Genomic DNA, 13,755 nt, shown 5'->3' with positions numbered 1-13,755 from the left:
TGATGAGAAAAGCAGTTTGGCTGTTTCCAGTCTCTGTGCAGCAAATATGCCGACGTGGCATATTTCCCCCCCTAAAGATGTCAGACTTTCCCTTTGAACTTTATCGCTGTGCATTTAGTTTGACCATCAGTTGTGTCCCAGCGTGCCGACCCGCTCGACACAGATGCTGTGTCGTAACGAGCTTCACGTGCACAACGTAGAAATAACTGAAACTTTTGAAGCTTGTGTGTATTTGTCTGGTGCCCTCACCCATGTAGGAGAAAATAATGCTTTAAGAGGTCCTAGTTTCATCATATTTGCTGTTCTAACATGTTAACGACTAGTTCACAAATGAAACAGACCCACAGATGAATAGAGCTTATTTTACAGAAGGTCCTAGGTTATACAGAGAATATATTTTTATGTTCTAGCCTTTAATGCAGTAGAGAGAATTAAGAGAACTGTTTTTATTTTTGTCATCATGCTGCATTTTTCCTATCGGTATTGTATTGATTTGAAGACTGACAAAAAGAAGCAATCTTTGTGTTGTGTGTGCATTATGATGCTCAAATGCAACAGTGTGTGGAATTCACCCTGAAGACGACGTATTGAGAGCCTGGTATCTCCTGTACATACTCTGACCTTTGTATATATTTCTGGTTGTGATCACCTTTGCCTTTTTTCATTTTGATTTCATTTTGCAGGCGTTGCTATCTGCACTGTGCTTGAATCTGAGATTTAGACAGGATGTACAGCTTATGATCTTCAATGAAAATGAATTAATGATAAAAATAAGAATGGTTAAAAACCACCAACTTGTGTCTGTTTTTATTTTGGCATCTTTATTCATAATGTTTGGATTTGTTAGAGCGTCCAAGCCTCTTCTATCCAGTAGAAAACAAAAGATGCATTTATGACTTATTTATGAAATATAAATATGAGGCAATTTATACAAAAAATAAAAATCCTGAAAGAGGTGCAAATGATCTGAAGTGGTTTACATTGAACTTTAAAAACTGTCATTACAGCATGTGTAGTCATCAGGAGTGTGCTTTACTGTCATATAGCATAAAGCTTGTGAGGATCAATAGAATCTGTTGTACAGTAAAGCATCATAGCACCATTTACCCAAGGGTCATACTTCATGTTGTATAGACTGAAAACAACTTCATAGAAATGACAGAACTGCATCATATTCAGTAATATCGCCAACATCTTTACAAAAGTAGAGTATTTTTCTTATACAGTACCTTCCGCTGTATTTTGAGGGCAAACATATAAAAACACAATGGGCTGAAAGTGCAGCAAACCTGACCGCGACTTCCTCGCACTGCACTCTGGAAGAAGAAATGCTTATCCTGAAGGTGAGACGGGTTATGTTTGGAAATCACAACCTGCAAGTGACAGTTTAACCCCAACAGTTCAAAGGACACTTTGGCACAAAAAAAAATAATCATCCAGACGGGTGCAAACATGGAACTGCAGTTCTCATCAGAGCGTCCGTTTCCATGAATCTCCCAGCTGCTACAGTTCCCTGTCATGAGCTTTCACTCACTGGAGTCACTTCAGTTTAAAACTCCTGTCCCAGTTGAGATTTCATGCTGGTTGGAGCTGCTATAATGAGTTGTCGTGCCGTGATTTTCTTGAGCTGCTCCCATAGGTGAGGCGCGGAGGTCCACCTGAGGCGACGGACACAACGAGCTGAGAAATCCAGCTCAGCAAACGCACAGCATTCACATTTGATCAGAATAACAACCCCCAAAAAAGTGGAAAGTGCAGCCTCTGCAGCTCTGCCCCTCACAGACAATAACTAAACACTGTCAGCACTTACACTTGGTTACTTACTCCCATTTCACCAGGTCAGCAGATCTGTCACTTCTGTTCTCACTCGAGGGCGAGCGGAGGCCTTTACCTGCCCTCCGTGTGGATATTTTCATGACGTAAGTGTTAAAACGGCAGGGTGTGTGTGAGTGTGTGTTAGTCACTGCTGTACCTTCCTGACAGGACGGTCCAATCCAGCTGTGCAGGCAGTCGCAGCGGCCGTTGCGACGGTCGCACTGCGCCCTGTTCTCGCACTCGCAGGTCTCTAAGCAGTCAGGCCCGTAACGATTCTCTCTGCAGTCTGACAGCCAACGGTGAAAAGCAAAATCCAAGCAGTTTAATAAAGCTACAAAATGGCGAGGGCGCAGTACATTTACTCAAATATCGAGCGCAAGTATTGTTTACGGGGCAGCTGTGGCTCAGGAGGTAAAGTGGGATGCCTACTGGTTGAAGGGTCAGTGGTTTGATCCCCAGTTTCCCTGGTTTGCATGTAGACATATCCTTGGGCTAGTTTTCCCAGATGCATCCAGGAAGCATGAGTGTGTGAATGTTAGCCAAAGCTCTTAAACATAGAAAACTGGATTTAAATTTTAGTAGAAAAGTACTTCAAACAGAAGTACTGCTGACTTCACATCATCTTTTTTGTATTGGCTACATTAAGGATTCAAAATTCCCTTAAAACCCTACGAGTTTAATAGGCTTGTACACCGACCCAGCGCAACGTTATGACCCGTCGCTGGTTCACTTCTCCCTGGACTATGTTAGATAGATACTGACCACCGCAGACCATGAACACCTCACAGGAGTTGCAGTTTTAAGAGATGCTCTGAGTCACTCATCAAGCCGTCACAATGTGGCTCCTGTCAAACTCACACCAATCCTTATGCCTCCATCTTTCCTGCTTCTAAAACAGCTTTCAGAACAAAATGTTCACTGGCTCCCAACACATCCCAACCACTCAGTGTTATGCCTGATCAGCGTATATTACATGCTGACAGTGGAGGGAAACACATTTTTGCTTCATATGTTTTCATTTGAGGTCAAAATATAAAAATGTCAAATCTTGTTCTCAAATAATATAAAACAAACACTTTTTAACACTAATATCCAAAAATATTCAGTGCAACACAAGGAATGCCCACTATATCTCCAAATATTTTGCAATTTTGGTGCATATGGTAATTTAATTAAATTATGAATAATGTCTCTGATTTTGTCTTTTCATATTGTAATATCGGTTTTCCTCTGTTTCTAAATGTAGCTGGGCACTATATATGACAGGAGCCATTTTTAGGCATCAAAGTATTTACTAAAAGTCTATTTTACCAACTCTTTACGTGCATTTATACAATAATACCTTTACTGGTAAGAAAGCTGTGTGTGTATGTGACGCCTGCAAGCTAGTTCAGGCTAGCCGCTGCAGTGAGTCACACTCGCTCTCTTCAAGTCTTAAACCAAATCAGTTTGGGTTAGGGTCTAAGCTGGAGAATTGGCCAATGCAAGAGTTTCACTCCTTCCACCAGCCCAGCATACACGTGTAGCTTTGGGGTGTTTTTACTACATTCTCCAATTTCTATATCATAGTTGCTTTTGTAGCCTTTCATCTTAACCGTCACCTGAACAAATTCTTCCACTTATTTCTCTGAAATACTCGTCTCTTCCATCCATATTAAAGGAACAAGCTGATTGTGTATGTGACTGCCATCATCACATGTATGCTGAAGTAAATACAGTGCATTCATCATAGCAGCATCTCTGTTGCATAACTCATCATTGCTAATGAGTAATGAAGGCACATCAGCTGAAAGTGATGTCACTGATGAAATGCAGTACGCGTTTGATGGCTGTGTATTCTCAAAAATGCGTGAGAGATTACCAATGTCACATCTGGGTCCAGTCTTCCCCGAGGAGCAGAGGCACCTTCCTGACACAGGATCACATTGAGCGTCGTCTTCACAGTCACAGATGTGGACGCAGCCCTGACCGTAGCGACCCCGTTCGCACGCTGAGTGAATGATTGAAAACATGAGAATAAAATAGGCAAAAACACGCCAGTTATTCTTTGATTTCAACTGGGAGAACAGATCAGACCGACCTCTGTGACAGCGCGCTCCGTGAAATCCTGGAAAACAGATACACTGACCCGACACCGGGTGACAGGAGGCGCCGTTCATACAGTCACACTGCATCCGACACAGCGGGCCGTGGAAACCAGGGGGGCAGGCTAACGAGTTTGGGAGGGAGGGGGATTCATGGGAGGAGAATAAAAGTCGACCTTTAAAGTTTAAATCCTGTGCATTAATTAATAAATGACTGTAAACTTAAGGGCTCAAATCTGACACCTTTAAAGTGGAGCTTTAAGGTTAGAGTACAAATGCTGGGCTGATTTGATCGAAATGTAAACCTTCGAAGCCTTTTGATGTTCAGTGTGTTCAGATAAATACAAGTTAAATTTCAGGATTTTATAAAGACTTCTTCTACTGTGACATCTGTGCATCGGCATGAATGATCCCATCAGGACCTTAAATACTACTGAGGTGCTTCATGTGTACATTCTTCTTCACTACATGTACTGCAATCTCTCACACAGCCTTGACTTCATTCAAAACTTCAGCAACCGTGAACAGAAAATATAAAAATAAAAAAATACAACATATACAAAAAGCATTAACAGAGCAGGATGTTGTGCAACTACATGACTTACTGATATGTTTTTGGACAACAACGGAGGTCATTCTTTGTGTTTGTGTGCGTGTTCAGTTCTCACCATGTTCACATAGATGCCCATAGTAGCCTGGACCGCACTGACACGTCCCCGTCACTCTGTCACAAGTGCCATTATTTTGACAGCTACATTTCAGCTGGCAGTTGGCACCAAATCTTCCCGCGGGACATTCTGGGACAGGAAGAATAAAACAGAGGACATGACTCGCTGTGACACCTGATTATGTTTAGATTCAACATGTTACAACAGATCAAATATGTGGTAATGGACAGATGCAATAATACAATATTTTGATGTTTTTTTTAAAAGAGTAGGTGATCACCTTTGTTGCAGTGTGCACCAGTCCAGCCCAGACCACAGGTACAATTGCCGGTCACAGAGTCGCACACGCCTCCATTACTGCAGTTACAGCGTTGAGCACATTCTGCCCCAAACCAGCCTGCAGGGCAGCCTGAGGCAAACACACACTCCAATTAAACTTAAGAAAATATCCAGGCAAGTGTCATAACATGCTGTAGCTCTGAAAGCACAGTCTTCTATTCTTGCTCATTATAAAGGATTACAGGTAAACAGTAATCTGGAGCCTCCTGTTGTATTTTCATAATGTTTTCAATGGTGTGGACTGTGGGAGGGCCAGGTTAGCACCCAGTCTCTTACTGTGGATTCATGCTCCTGTAATAAGTGAAGAATGGAGTTCGTCAGTGTGTTGCTGAAATAAGCAGAGCCTTGAAAGAGACATCATCCCATGCTATGTGTACTAAAGCCCCCCCACGTAACCCCACACATTCAATGAGGTCTAGCAGAGTGAACGCCAGTGCTGTTCCTGTGCACTGTTTAAAAGCGGTGCCACCACAGCAGGTAATCTCAGAAGATTACGCCATTCAGTATTAGTTTTCAGCCTTGTCTTTTATTTACAGACTTCAAGTTTTCTATTCATTAAATGATGTACTGTAGATGATGAAATATACAAATAGTCTTTCAGAGTGACTCAGCCTTTCTAGGGTGCCTTTTCTATATAGACAACTTATCCACCGTCTTGTTGTACCTCTATTGTCCTAGTACTATTTACAGCTGGATATATGATATAATACTTACACAGCCCTTATTACATGAATGGAAACATAAAAGAAGAGTTTGAAATCAACAGAGGGCCTGTTTCCAGAGATCTAGCTCACAGGCCATACAACACAAATGTATCAGCAATAATGAAAGCTCACCATTTCCACAGTCCTCTCCTCTGCGTCCGGGGGCGCACACACATCGACCGGTGACCGGGTCATTCTGGGCTCCCTCTCCACACAATGCCACCCGGACACAGTTGACACCGTAGCGCCCAGCTGGACACGCTGTGACCACAAGGATGCATCACACCCTTTTCACTCCACACCGTAACACTTATTTATTTAATTAACGTCATCATCAAAGTTTGACTCGGACTCACTGATGTTGCAGCGCGGTCCTATAAATCCTGCTGGACATTCACAGGCTCCAGTGGAAGTAATGCATTTCCCTCCATTCTCGCACTGACACTCTCTCTCACAGTTTGGACCATACCGACCCTCTCCGCAGACTAAAAATGAATAATAAAAGGGGTAAAAATGTTTTATTATGCTCCCTTGGTTTAGTGTTTATGTATGAATATGCTGTTTATGCATACTTTGAGCACATTTGGGGCCGTGGTAACCTGGAGCGCAGTAACAAGATCCAGACACCGGGTGGCAGAGCTGATTTGTCTCAGAGCACTGACAGACCTGGTTACAGTTCTGCCCAAAGGTTCCAGGCAGACAAGCTGATAAAAAGGAAAGGTTCATTATAATAATTAATAAACAGTATGCTTAAAGACATTTTTACTTTCTGAGGCACCAGAAATGTCTCTTTAATTTTGCAGTGTTTATAATTCTTAGGAAGGACTGTGGCATTGAATGTAATTTGTCAGAAAAAGTTAGTCCTGGGGAGCTCACTCTGTTCGCAGCCGTTGCCAGTGAATCCGGGAGGACAGCCGCACTCTCCAGAGATGTGGTGGCAGGACGTGCCCTGTGCACAGCTGCAGCGCTGCATGCAGCCCTTTCCAAATGTACCCGGCAAACATGCTGAAGGATGTGGAAGGAAAAGAGAATGCGACATTTAGTTCTGCATGTCCCAGTTTTAACTCTTCATGGGAATTAAAACAGTTAAAAAAAAGAGAAAAGGAGTCGCATAGGAGTGTTCACTCTTATAGGCCACACGTGCAATTAGGAGTAACATACAGTAGGTGGACATGGCCACGATAAATGGACTGGAATAAAACCTGTGTGCCTTATATTTAATAAGAAATGAATTAAAGGGATAAACATGCACAACTACAGCTCAGAAAAAAATGAAAACTTGCATAAAAAATGCGAAAATAGGTCAAGGAGCTCAATCGAAATCGTTTCGTTTTCCCTTATTCTGCCCTTGAATGCAAAAAAATTAAAATATAGAGTTAATCATTGAAACAGTGCAAGTTTCGCCCACTAGAGGTTGCAAGAGCACGAGATTTTCCTTGACTGTGGGCTCTTACCTTTATCACAGAGCTTCGCTCTCCACCCTGGTGGACACTGGCACTCTCCGGTGACATGGTGGCATGAAGCTCCGTGGAGACACTGGCATCGCTCCCGGCAGCCGACGCCAAACAGTCCAGCATCACACGCTGAGCAGAAAAATGTGCAAATGAGAGGCTATAATTAACAAAACCCCTCAGAACTGCAATCAGAGTGGTAGAGTTTCCACAGTGCAGCACTTCCCCATGACGTCAAAATTTCTGTAGGTGAGTTCGTTTTTCACTCGTGGTCTCACCTTTCTCACAGCGCTCTCCAATCCAGCCAGCGCTGCAGCTGCACCGTCCAGTCCGTCTGTCACACTGGCCGCCGTTCTCACATTCACACCGCTGCTGGCAGTCCACCCCAAATCGGCCGGTCACGCATTCTGTGTAAACACAGAGCAGCGTGCACAGCAAGAAACACAAGTGAGACAGACGAAGAGAAAGAACAGAGACATCTTGATTTCAACAGCGCACAAAAGGGGAAGTTGCTCTGTCACATTTCTGCTGAGGAGTTCAAAAATGGCTTCGTTTTTTCCCCCAACAGTTTATAATTGGACTGAGTATGAAGTTGGCAATCACAGGTAGTGGCCACAGAGTTTGGAGGGGGAAGACATTCCAGCGACAGGATTAGAGGTTTCCTGAGCACAAAGAGGGGGCTGGGCCTGGCACAGCCTGATGGGGAAAGGTTGTAACAGGCACAGAGGGAGGATAGTGTGTGATCTGGAGCTCAGAGGGAGAAGGAGCTGGAATGTCATCGCCAGGTCGACAGAGACTTTTGCAAAGGAGCACGGTCTGTGGTGCAGAAATGCGCTCGCTGCCAGCAAATAACCAGACTGCAGGCAAAAACAAATGAGCTAAGGCAGCAAATTGAACTCAGTCTCATGCATTTCCTGAGCAAAGTAAAACAACCACAGGCCACTGTTTTAAATGTTTACTTCAAGGTTCAGGTGATTTTATTCTTCTGCGTTTCTGTTGTGACTAACCAACATCACTGCAGCTTCACAAAAATCAGACGTCTCTGTGGCTTCAGGGGGTGGTTTGGAACTAGATGAGGCTGAATTACCACATAAGAATCTATACAGCTATGTCAAATGATCACATTACCGCTATAGAGAAGTACAGTCTCATAAGGATGCTAGTTCACGGGCTGATCTTCTGCTTTAGCTGGAATTAAAAACAGAGGTGTGAATATATATACACATCCAGATCTGTATGAGATCCTGATGTTGGTAAATCAGTCAATCTTTTCGGGGGTTTGTGTGTTTTGTATATCTCTGAATGTCATTCTTATCAGCACAAATAACGAGTATCCAAAAAGAAAATTGCTCCAATCTGGAAATATGGTAACAATGAGAAACACAAGCAAGAAGATGGCCACGCAGACTAAAACAAAGGACAGTCACACCTGTGAGCGGTTTTCCTGCACGGTGACGGATTATTTATAACATTTCAAACATGCTCATTTTTCAATTTTAGCTTCAAATGAAATTGTTCAGATAAACAGGCTTAACCTCACTGGGTTTACAACTAGTTCATGATTTATTACATCTAGATTGGACTTGTAATTCATCATTATCGGGCTCCAAAAAGCTCCCTTTAGGCTGATCTAAAGTGCTGGAGCGAGAGCGCTGACAGCGACTAGAAAGACAGCATATTTCTCCCATATTGGCTTCTCTTCATTAGCTCCCTGTTAAATCCAGAATCTAATTTTAAGAATAATCAGACCTTACAGTACTGTAATACTTCAGCAGAACGATTCCCTCTCAGACTGCTGGTTTACTTGTGGTTTCTAGGATATTTAAAAGTAGAATGGGAAGCAGAGCCTTCAGCTTCCAGCTCTGAGTTTGGCCTAAAACTTTCTTTTTGATAAAGCATGTGGTTAGAGCTGGATCAGGTGACCCTGAATCCCCTAACGCTTCAATAGGCCTAGGCTGCTGGACATCGTGCGGTAAGTATTTCCTCTTCACAAACCTTTTTCACTCTCTGTGTTTATACATCACCCTGCATTTAATAGTTATTATTAATCTCTGGCTCTTCCACAGTCTTTATCCTGTCTCCCGCCACTCATCCCTGGCCGGTTGCAGCAGGTGGCTGCCCCTCCCAGAGCCTGCTTCTGTTGCAGATTTATTCCTATTTAATTGAAGTTTTTCCTTCCCACTGTTGCCAGGTGCTCACTGATAGGGTATCATCTGATTGTCTGGGTTTTTTATGTATTCTCTGTATTATTGTTGGGTCTTTACCTTAATAATATAAAGCACCTTGAGGCGACTGTTGCTGTAATTTTGGTGCTATATAAATAAAATGAACTGAACTGATTTATGTCAGCATTTTTTAGATTTCAGCATAGTGTTCTTCTTTTTCTATTAGCGACAGCCAAAAGTACAAAAATAAGACTCAAGTTACAATAAATTAGTTTTTTTTCCTGATCCATGTGAGAGTGCTTTAGTGGTAACACATGGAGACTCTTACTCACACCATCCTTCAGTCTTACCCAGTTCACAGGCTGTGCCTGTCCAGCCGCTGGCGCATGCACATTTTCCACTGGTCTTATTACAAGTGGCTCCATTCTGGCACAAGCATCGCTGCTGACAGTCTGCTCCATAAAACCCAGCAGGGCACTCTGAGAAAAACAACCCAAAAACAAACATCTTGTGACCTGTTCTTTACCTGTTGTACAGGTGATCACTTCTCTCTGATGTATAAACTCACCTTTTGTGCAGTTGGGTCCGGTCCAGCCCGGCGTGCATGCACACTGCCCACTGGCCGGGTGGCAGATGCCATCGTTACGGCAGCTACAGTTTCGGTTACATCCTTCCCCATAGAAACCAGCTGGGCACGCTGCCACGTGAGAGACAAACAATATCATTACCTCCTGTTGAACCCTGCTGATCAAAAGTGGAAATTCCAGTATCTGGTAAATAATACCGGCTTCTGCATGGGTAACATCAAGTTGGTACTTTCTCATGTGTGACCGGGATGGGCTTTCCCAAATAACTCTGAAACCAAGCGTGCTTTTGTTCTACTGTGATTCAGCGTCTGAAAGGTGTCCTCACTTCATATGAAGCGCCAACAGATACAACGATACAAACAAGCTGAGTCTTTGATTTCACCTTTTTCTTTCCTACAACACTGGACCGCATCTGTTAAGTTAAACGAGTCTCTGTGGTGCACCTGTTACTCACTCAGGTTGCAGAACGGGCCGATCCAACCAGCGGGGCAGGAACAAACGCCGCTGACATGATCACACGTCGCACCGTTTTGACACAAACACTTCTCCTGGCAGTCCAAACCGTAGAAACCCCCAGGACATGCTAGAACGCACACACAGATGTAAAGACTCTCTGTTACTGCCATACATACATGCTAAGTAAGAGAATTTGGCTTCATGATCAAGCAGCTCCTCTTACGCTTTTCACAGAAGGTCCCCGTCCATCCCCTCTGGCAGGTACAAGCTCCGCTCACATGGTCGCACAATGCGTTGTTCTCACACTGACACCGATGGCGGCACCCGAGACCAAACAGACCTGCTGGGCACTCTGAAGGAATATCACATACAGCACAGTTACAAAATATGATGTAACAGACCACACTGACATATTACACAAATTATACAAGGAGCATTTAACAATGTTACTTTGTGCTACCTCCAGAAAGCACCAAAGCATGATCGCTGCACATGTGAGAATAAGTTAACTTGGAGAAATGTGGGCACCAATCTGAGGATGTACTGTAAGCATTATTTAAATAGTGAGTATAGTGAGAAAGTTAAAGTATAGTCACTTTAAAAAAAAACCTATAATAACATACTCTGATGGCAGTGCGTTCCAGTGAAACCAGCTTCGCAGTTGCACTGGCCTGTCACAGCGTCACAGCTTCCGTCTCCGTTTCTGCAGTCGCAGATTTGTGAACAGTCGGCCCCCCAGTGTCCCGCATCACAAGCTGCAACACAATCATATAAATGAGCTCAGTTTTTTGTATTTGGTTTTTCCACATATACGTCTCCTTCTGTTTAGCTCAGCAGCGATTGCTTCCGTGCTTCAGTATGATACCTTTCCTGCATTTGTGCCCAGTCCAACCAGGAGCACAGGTGCACCGCCCACTCGCAGGGTCACAGCGAGCGTTGTTCTCGCAGATGCACTTCATCTGGCATTTTTGACCAAAATGTCCACTCGGGCACACTGCATGAAAGAAAGAAAAAAAGACTGATCTACCACAGCCATCTGCTCCAAACTACATGAGAAAAGCACCAAGTTCCCATGACATTTCTTCACTGCCATTCAGCCGTGAGTGAACACTGAAGAGCCAGCGGTTAGTGGAAGTGGAGTTATATTTCTTCTTCCAGTGAAAACATGGCTTCAAGCATATGAATTTGTAGAAAATTACCCTTCTGACTTCTACCATGTTCCTTCACTTCACATCCAAACTGCATCATTTTAATATTCCACAGTGCTGTCGTCCTTCTCATCCGGCTCACTGTTTAGTGCCTGTTGCTATGGAAACTTTCCCTAAAATGCTGCTACTCACAATTTTGGCAGAGTCTTCCCATGAATCCTGCAGGACAGTTACACGATCCGTTGTGTTTATCACATATGCCGCCATTCTCACACCCCGGGCAGATCTCTCCACAGCCTAGACCCCAGAAACCCTCCGGACACACTGCAAAGATCATCATGAACATTTTCATGATTTTTATCATGTAAAATTTAAGTCAATTGTTTAGGTTTTTTTTATTTATATAAAAAAATGTAAGCACTCACAGTTTTCACAGTGGCGTCCTGATGTGCCTGCTGGACACTGACACTGTCCCGTCACTTTGTCACATGGTGCGCCGGTGCAGTTACAAGAGTGAACACAGCCGGGCCCAAATCTTCCCTCTGGACAGGCTGACAGTGGACACGCAGGAAGGATTCGTGTCAATGCAGGACCATGAAAACAAACACAAATAAGCCTAAAGCATGCAAAAATCAAGCCGTCCACCTTGATCGCAGTTCTCCCCATGAACACCTGGAGGGCATTTTCGTTGGCACTCTCCGGTCACGTGGTGACACGACACTCCTGAGGGACAGGCACACTTCCTCTCACAGCCGGCTCCATAAGTGCCTGGCTTGCATTCTAAAGACAATGTGAAAAGTTGGTGAGGAATCTGGGAATTATCAATACATTACAGGGTTGCCTGTTCAGTCAGAGTGTTAAACATCTTTTATAGTGACAACAGTTGGATGCAGAGTGAGGCCTGATCAGCAAATCACTTTATATATGGACAATGTGGCTTAATGTAAAATGAATTTGAACTATTTGTGTTATATTATCAGATATTTCAGAACTTTGCAAGTGTGGACAATTTTAGCCTGAGAGTACATTTGCATTACAGTGTCACTGAAACAAATACTGGATTGCAGTAACAAAGACTTACAACTATATACATTTTTTCTATTTCCTTTGTGTCAGCTCGATACAAATAACACCAAATGTGAAAATCAGTCGAAACTTTATATCATCCACAAATTTTTTATGTATCATCTTCAAACTTCACAACAATATACTAGGCCACGGGGGACACGAGTACCTAGGTTGGTATTTGATCTCGACCTTCATTGTTAGCGCCCAAGGTCAAAGTGGACCTTGAATTTTTTTTTTAGGAAAACCACACCGAGTAATGTGTCATATTAAAGAGCATGGAGCAAGCTGTAAAACACACTTTTTATTTTTTCAGTACGACATCCTGTGACACAATGTATGGTGTCACAGTGACACCATACATTTTTTCAAAAATCACACACTGCATGAATATATCTGAAAATCTCAAGTTTTTACAGCTTTTAAAAGCAAAAGATTTCTGACAATTCTGCTCCAATTGTATGGGTAAAGATGATACAATACACTATTTTAGTATGTATTGCTTTAAGGTCAAAGGTCATAGGTCAAAACTTAAGGTCACAGAAATTAGGAAAAAGCTCTAGGTTCCCCTGAATTATCTTCAAACTTTCAAGCAAAATATAAGTCATTGGGGGACATAAGCACTCTCCTTGTTTACTAAAAAACAGCATTATAAGACTTCAAAAAGATTAACATATTGCACTAAATCCCCATATTAACAGAATAAAACATCAAAGTTTCGGTATAGCTCTTGCCCTTCCAGTGGAAGTTGCAGTTTCTGAGTTTTGTATTTGTATAATTGTAATAAACAACAAGAATACAGATAAAGACACAAACACAACTTGTGCTTTGTGACTGTGCTCACCTTCCTTGCAGGTGTTACCATGGTAACCAGCTTTACAGACACAGGTGCCGTAGCGGCGGTGACACTCGACAGTGTTCTGCTGGTCACACTGACACTCTTCAGAACAGCCGGGTCCAAAAGTCCACTTGGGACACGCTGAAAGCGAAGATGAAGGAATCATGGATACTTAAGTCACAGTGAAAGTAGCAGCAGGCCTGACCTTTTGTAATTTGTAGCTCGGCATGAGAAGCTGTTGACGCGTAAGCGGTGGGACTCACTGAGATGACAGAAGCGTCCGTAGAGTCCGGCGTCACACAGGCACGCTCCGTAGGTGCGGTGGCACCGTCCATTATTGGCACAATTACACTTCTTGTTGCACTGCTTCCCATAGAAGCCTTTAGGACAACCTGAACCAAAAAAAATACTTCTCTGTAAATGCAAGATATCTAG

The 13,755-nt window shown here is 43.1% G+C and overlaps 1 protein-coding gene across 2 annotated transcripts in view; it reads right to left on the bottom strand.

The window, feature by feature from the left end:
* Window positions 1-851: 851 nt before the first annotated feature.
* The window catches only part of megf6b (multiple EGF-like-domains 6b), a 68,873-nt gene continuing 55,969 nt past the window's right edge, over window positions 852-13,755 (bottom strand). Inside the window, exons 16-38 of one of the 2 annotated variants that reach the window (XM_085406781.1) lie at window positions 13,584-13,712; window positions 13,327-13,461; window positions 12,063-12,197; window positions 11,843-11,968; window positions 11,610-11,741; window positions 11,135-11,263; window positions 10,893-11,024; window positions 10,493-10,621; window positions 10,268-10,396; window positions 9,795-9,923; window positions 9,577-9,705; window positions 7,340-7,468; window positions 7,065-7,193; window positions 6,487-6,615; window positions 6,183-6,314; window positions 5,967-6,095; window positions 5,743-5,871; window positions 4,848-4,976; window positions 4,568-4,696; window positions 3,896-4,024; window positions 3,677-3,805; window positions 1,973-2,101; window positions 852-1,658 (exon numbers count right to left, since the gene is read on the bottom strand). In XM_085406781.1, the coding sequence (XP_085262907.1) occupies window positions 1,594-1,658; window positions 1,973-2,101; window positions 3,677-3,805; window positions 3,896-4,024; window positions 4,568-4,696; window positions 4,848-4,976; window positions 5,743-5,871; window positions 5,967-6,095; window positions 6,183-6,314; window positions 6,487-6,615; window positions 7,065-7,193; window positions 7,340-7,468; window positions 9,577-9,705; window positions 9,795-9,923; window positions 10,268-10,396; window positions 10,493-10,621; window positions 10,893-11,024; window positions 11,135-11,263; window positions 11,610-11,741; window positions 11,843-11,968; window positions 12,063-12,197; window positions 13,327-13,461; window positions 13,584-13,712 (2,921 nt within the window). In that variant the 3' untranslated portion in view covers window positions 852-1,593. Of the gene's footprint in view, window positions 2,102-3,676; window positions 3,806-3,895; window positions 4,025-4,567; window positions 4,697-4,847; window positions 4,977-5,742; window positions 5,872-5,966; window positions 6,096-6,182; window positions 6,315-6,486; window positions 6,616-7,064; window positions 7,194-7,339; window positions 7,469-9,576; window positions 9,706-9,794; window positions 9,924-10,267; window positions 10,397-10,492; window positions 10,622-10,892; window positions 11,025-11,134; window positions 11,264-11,609; window positions 11,742-11,842; window positions 11,969-12,062; window positions 12,198-13,326; window positions 13,462-13,583; window positions 13,713-13,755 lie in introns of both variants that reach the window. The other variant, XM_085406782.1, reaches the window with a different exon arrangement.

The sequence above is a fragment of the Rhamphochromis longiceps genome, linkage group LG5, assembly GCF_057381845.1.
Source record: "Rhamphochromis longiceps isolate RC_006_pf linkage group LG5, R_longiceps_female_GT1.1, whole genome shotgun sequence".
NCBI lineage: Eukaryota > Metazoa > Chordata > Actinopteri > Cichliformes > Cichlidae > Rhamphochromis > Rhamphochromis longiceps.
The sequence above is the reverse complement of the archived record's forward strand: the minus strand, read 5'-3'. Positions and strand labels throughout refer to the sequence as shown.